General features: G+C 51.1%; 1 protein-coding gene across 2 annotated transcripts in view; it reads left to right on the forward strand.

Moving 5' to 3' along the window:
- Positions 1-4845: 4845 nt before the first annotated feature.
- The window catches only part of FUL1 (MADS-box transcription factor 14), a 7361-nt gene continuing 5649 nt past the window's right edge, over positions 4846-6557 (forward strand). For both annotated transcript variants that reach the window (XM_004981683.3, XM_004981684.3), the window contains exon 1: positions 4846-5030. In XM_004981683.3, coding sequence (XP_004981740.1) covers positions 4846-5030 — 185 coding nt within the window. The remainder of the gene's footprint in view (positions 5031-6557) is intronic.

Below are 6557 nucleotides of genomic sequence, written 5' to 3' on the forward strand. Positions count from 1 at the left end.
CTCCTAGGCCCCAGCTTGCTCATGCCTGTGGCCTCACGCCGGCGGGGGCATCCTGCGCTGCCTCACCCCGGGCCGCGGCCAAGCTCCACTTGCAGCGGAAGCCGCCGGCGACGGCAGCCACCCGGGAAGAGCATCAACAGGAGCTCCGCTGTGGTGCCGGCCGGCCGTGGCCTAGCCCAAGCGGGGTCGTTCGGAAGGGAGAGGGAGAGGGAGAGGAGGCGAGGAGAGAGAGGAGAGGAGGAAAGGGGCCCGCGCGATATCGAAGTGCGTGTACGCTACATCTGTCCACGTTTTTTTCTCTCTCCTCTTGTCTCTCCTAGTAAGGTCTTAACGGCCCCTTGCGGGTGCCCTTAGCAGACTGTGCGCAGACTGTGGCGTCACCGAGGAATGTGTGGTGCCGCCGAGCCGTGCGAGCCCGCGATAGATGCGTGTGCCTGGAACGGGGTCGAACATTGGACAGTCTGCTCACGAGACAGCGGTGGTGGCATATACTCCATACAAGCATATAGCATATAGGCAACTGATCGATCGATAACAGGATCGTGAGGTCATGTCACGTGGAGTTTTGAATATAGCGGAGATGTTTTAGGGGAAAAATTTAGGATCCAACACTACTCCAGGAAGGACCATCATCGTTGGTTCCACTAAGTTTTTGGACCGGCGAATTTAGATCGATAGGTCGGCTTCCTTCCCAACGGTAATGCCCTTTCTAAAAAAAACTATTGTCACCATCGCTCGTTGCTCGCCCATCGCTGCTGCAAATCCCACCCGCACCCGCTGTCGCCGCCGCTCCAAATCTCGCTCATGCCGCCCTCGCGTCATGCCCTCACGAACTGTCGCCACATCTCACACCGCCACGTCCACCACCGCTCCTCACCTGCATGCCGCTGCCACTCCTTGTCCGCCGCCACTCCTCACCCTACCGTCGCTCTTCATTGCCACCGCTCGCAACTCTCTACTAGTGTGGGGCAAGTGAAGGGGGAGGGGAGGGGTAACAAAGGGAGAGGAAAGAGAGGAAGAGGGGAGAGGAGGCTGACCAGTGTGGATGGAGATATGAGATGGAAAGTACGGATGGAGAAGGGAGGAGGAGGTTTTAATTTGTATTGTATAGCATTCTCATTATCAGTTCGTAACTAGAGCAGGTAGTGATGCTCCTTTTCACCGGTTCCAATAGCCATTGTCCCCACCAGCTTCCGGTGGTGGAAAGACATCGGTAATACCAAAAATATCTCGAGAAATTCTAGTTATGTGCTATTTGTTACGTGAAGTGTGAATGGAGTGCGGTCCAACCGGGGAGCTACTGATTTCGCGTAATTGCTCTGATGATTTACACATAGCTACAGAAAAACGGTATGATGTGCACGTGCACCGCGTGGGGGCATGCATTTCGTCTCTCGTCTTGCACGGCCGCTCACATCGTGCCACACTTTACGTACCATCATTGGCTCATTGCCTGCACAATTCCCTTCGTGGTTGCAGTAACACGGGGTACATACGCCGGCCAAGTTGTCCTCCCAAGTCCCACGTGCATCATGCCCATGCTGACTGACGAGCGCTTAGTCGTCATGTCCTAGGCTTTTTTTTTTTTATCTACGGTGCCTTTTAAGTGCCATGCTGCCATGCATAGATATGCATCCTAGTAAGTCCTAACACACACAGCCTTGCAGCATGCGCCATTGGCTGATGAACCAGGAGCATATGCGTGCACGTCACTAGCACAAATTTACAGTACCACACCGAGGGTACGTACGTTCACCTGTATGGAATCCAAGGACCACCCTTGACGTCGTGAGCACATGACGCTACAGTAGAGTACTCACTCTTCCCGTCACTGTTCGTGACTGCATCATCACTGGCACTGCACTGCACGCAATGAATGTAGCTACGGAGCACCACCACCAATAGCCCAATACCAGTATCCTCCGGTACACTGGCACTACACTGCTCCTAGATACTGCCCCCATTCCCCTATTTCTCGCTACAAATACTGCACTGCATCGTGCATTCTCCCCCCTTTTTTTAACCAGAAATACACACGAGCAAACGTGGCAAAAAATACCCTGTGGTGCAGGTGCACGAGTTCAGTGGCGTGCACCCCTGCACTGCACTCGCCTCCATCGTCCAGGGTCATCTCACCTCAACCACCGCGCGCATACCCAGCTGAGCTGAGCTCACGGTCGGTCACTGTCGCTGAGGACTCACTGTGGGCGCCGCATCCTGCAGCAGCAGCAGCAGCAGCAGCAGCGAGGGATGTTTGAATCTCCGTGCTAAACTTTTAACTCCTGTCATATCGAATGTTGTACACTAATTATGAGTATTAAACATAAGCTAATTATAAAATCAATTTCACAACCCCTAGGCTAAATCGCGAGACGAATCCATTAAGCCTAATTAGTCCATGATTTGACAATATGGTGCTACAGTAAACATTTGCTAATGATGAATTAATTAAGCTTAATAGATTCGTCTCGCAATTTAGCCTTAGAGTTCTACAATTAATTTTGTAATTAACTTATGTTTAATTCTTCTAATTAGCATTCGAATATCTGATATGACACGGACTAAATTTTAGCTCATGAGTCTAGCACCCCTAAGCCAGCCACCCCGGTCGTAGACTGGCCGGTGGTCGATGCCACCCGGAACGGCCCAGAAATGGGAGGCCCCTCGCTACAGCAGGCCGCCCCACGCGCTGTCCTCCCGGCCCTGGACCGCACAGACACACCGAGCCAGGAGGCGACGGCAACGCCGACCCGTCGCTCCCTTTCCCGTTTTGCCCAAACATTTTCGTCCCGGACGAGCACGCACGTGCACGTGCACGTATATAATAATGTAAAGAAAAAAAATAAAAAGAACGACCAGCTTATTGCAGACACCATTCAGATGCCGATCATTTCATGATTTTTTTTCTCCTATTGTTTCATGTGGATTCAGCAGCCACGGGACGAATTTCCAAACAAATCGATTTGGTTTCGTGGACGCAAGCAAGCTCGACAACAACACATCAGCGAATCAGGTGAGATAAATAAATAAAGGGACTATCTATTCATCTATCATCAGTTTTCAACCCTTCGGATCAATTTTTGGATCGGATCTCCAACGGACGTCTTGGATCGCGCATTGGGCAAATATATGACCTTCTCAACCCTGTCCTCTTCCTCCTCCCGGTACCCCCGCCGCCACCCTCGACACCACCCAGCACGCCACCCCGCCTCATTGGCGCCGGCTCGGTCCGCCCACCCATCTCCCACCCCCTCTCTCTCCTTCGGCGTCGGCCTTCCTACCCCTGGCTCCTTCATCTTCCTCATCTCCAGCGCCCCCACCTTCCCCGCCGCCCGATCGGATCTGGCAGCACCACACCGTCACATCCGCCGCCCCGACGAGTGTCGTACATACATCTATGGGCCCACCAGAAGGTTTGGACAGTCCTAAATATAGGGCTGGACACCGAGATGCATCTGACATGGAGACCATGGCACAGGACGGCGTAGTCTACATGGAAAGATAGGAACTAGTTGAGGATTAGGAAAGTACTCGTTGTAATAAGAGTAGAACTCCTCTAGTCGTATCCGACTAGTATTCTTGTAACCAACCGACCTGCAATCCTGCCCCCGACAGTATAAGGCGAGGCAGGGACCTATCCAAAGCAATTCAATCCAACCAACATACAGGACGTAGGGTATTACGCAATCTAGCAGCTCGAACTTGTCTAAATCGTGTGTTCGCGTTTACCTTCGAGTTCCTGATCTCGATGAGCCCCACTAACCAAAACACTATCTTGAGCACCTCCCTCAGTATGTTGCCGAGTTTAAACACCGACAACGACCATCACTGCTATGGCCTCAACGCCCCCGCCACCTACCCCATCCATCCGGGGGTCCCTCGCCGCCCGCGGCAGATGGCGTCCCCACCGCCTCGCCATCCGCCCCCGCACCACCACCACCATCAGGCCAGCCAGCTCCCCGACCATCTCCTATAGATCTGGAGGCCACAAACCCTCCAAATCTAAAATCTCTAACCCAAACCCCTGACCCCAAGAGCTCACCGAAGTTAATGGTTGTCGGAGGATGCTGGACACGAAGGAGATGGAGTCCAACACGAATCTTGACGCCAAATCCTAAGGCAAGAAATTCGATATATTTTCTCCAAGAAATCAGGCGACAGAAATCTAGCATTTATCATAAATAAATACGAAGGAAAGGAAAGGAGCGAAAGATTCGTTTCATCGGGAAAAAAGAAAAAAAAGGAGCGAGGATTTTCTCGTCATTAATTGGTCTCCCGACCTGGCTACGGGAGAGAGGCGGTTTTCGACCGTACGAGGAGGAGCCACATAACCCCGCGGTTGGCGGGGTCCCCCGGAGACGGGGAGGCGCGGTTGGCCCGGCCGGCCCGGTCACGGGGCGGGGCCTCGCCCAATGGCTGCTCGACAGCGGCCGGCACAAAACCATCCCGGTTTCGCGATACCGCCCTCCGCCTCCGATCCCGTCGCGCGGCAGCGCATAGCACCGCTTTAAATCCGCCACCTCCCGGCGCCTCCCTCCTCCTCCTCCACCCGGCCGGTCCCCCGCCTCCTCCTCCTCCCCCCACTCTCTCTCTCTCCACTACCGCTGCTGTGACGTCATGCACTCGCCGGCGCTACCGCCTACTACCGTGGTCTACAGCCAGCCGTAGGCTTGTCCAACCAATCAGTCAGCCCTCTCGTAGCCTAGTTAGCTCTAAAGCTGCTGCTGCTGCCGTCGTTGTCGTCTCCGCTGAAGCGACGTGGTTGTTGTCTAGAGGATTGGTTGTTAGAGAGGGAGCTAGCTAGGATTCGGTTCATAGGAGGCGGAGGAGAAGGCGGCGGCGGCGATGGGGCGCGGCAAGGTGCAGCTGAAGCGGATCGAGAACAAGATCAACCGCCAGGTGACCTTCTCAAAGCGCCGCTCGGGGCTGCTCAAGAAGGCGCACGAGATCTCCGTGCTCTGCGACGCGGAGGTCGCACTCATCATCTTCTCCACCAAGGGGAAGCTCTACGAATTCGCCACCGACTCATGGTACGCGCTCGCTGCCTCCGCCGCCGCTTACGTTTCGTCGCAATCCGTTGATTCAGCTGGACTGCTCCATTTCCAAGCTGTTTGGACTTTGAATCACGGTTTTCGGCTATTATATCTGTTTCAATTTCGTTGAGAATTTTCGGCGGGGGCGATCTAGATGAATTTTAGCGTGTAGGGTGGGCCGCTCGTGCGCTATATATGAGGTAATTTTATGTTCCGCTTTCGCTTGGTTGGTACTGCTCTATTTGGGGAAATTTTTGTTGCCATGCTGCATGTGTTAATTGCTTGACTGAGTTGACTCTTACAAAGCTTGGTACCAGAAGGGGAAGCATACTATGCTATAATCATCTCATACTCTTAATAATTAGTATATGTACGTATGTCCTTGGCATGCTGGGATGATTTGGGGATTACATGGTGGATTATGGTTTCTGTAATTTGGATTTTGCTCATCCAGGTACCATTAATTTCTAACCAGATGCTAACTAAGTCGCTGCTGGGTCAGCCCTTGCTTGCTGCTTACATCTTGTTCCTTTATTCGCATTTCCACTGCTTAGTAAAAGTTTGGCCGCGATTATTTCTTTGTTCTTCGATCTATCCTTTTTCTTGTGCCTTTTTTCCTCCTGATTGGCACTACTTGTCGCCAACCTTATGGTATGCAACTATACAAGGTTTCATACATGTAGTCTTGCTCACTGCTACAAGCATCTAAGCTAGCTTGTCTCTCTTGAATGATGATCGATGATGCTGAGCCTAACTCCTCCAGTAGGGCACGCTCGTATCTCAAGCCCCAAACAACACATAAACTTTAGTTTGTGCGTGGACTTTCTTTATTTGACTTTGTTATGATACATGTTACTGGGGGTTGCCATGATTTTCGTCAAGGGAGAACAGTTTTGCTGCTAATCCATCCTTTCTTCTTCAGTACGTACTTACTTTTGCTGCTATTAGCCCATATTGGCTTTTATAGTTCTATTATTACCATCTGATTTTTGAGTTTATATTTCACAACAATTAGTGGATGTGCATGGTTTCTAAATAGATTAACAGAACCATTCGCTACAACTGCGGCTTAAGCTGCTGTGAATTTCTTCTCATTTTCCCCTTTTGTTTCATCGCCTTTTTGACACCAGTGTATCATATCATCTGAATGACCAGTAGCCCTGACTTCCACGTTTGTGGACATGCAAATCTTGTTAGTTACTAACCATGCATTTTAGCAGGTTCATAGTTTTAGTTGATTAAACTTGTGCTTACTGCCCATACCTTTTCTTTTTTCCCCAGAACTATGCTAATTAGTGAGCTCAACATCTATTTGAGTAAACACATACTCTTTGGTGCATCAAAATAACTATATCTATTCTCCTCTTCTCTTCTCCACTTTCTAGTCCCCCGAAAAACCATTAATTTTAATGACAGTGGTCTGTCGTGTATGTGTCCTCCAGAAGAACCACTCGTTCGGGTATAATAACTCAAGTGTCTTCCTCTGCGAGCTCATTTTGCAGTTAATCAAGTTAGAATTATTTG

This window comes from Setaria italica, chromosome IX, assembly GCF_000263155.2.
Source record: "Setaria italica strain Yugu1 chromosome IX, Setaria_italica_v2.0, whole genome shotgun sequence".
Taxonomy (NCBI): domain Eukaryota; kingdom Viridiplantae; phylum Streptophyta; class Magnoliopsida; order Poales; family Poaceae; genus Setaria; species Setaria italica.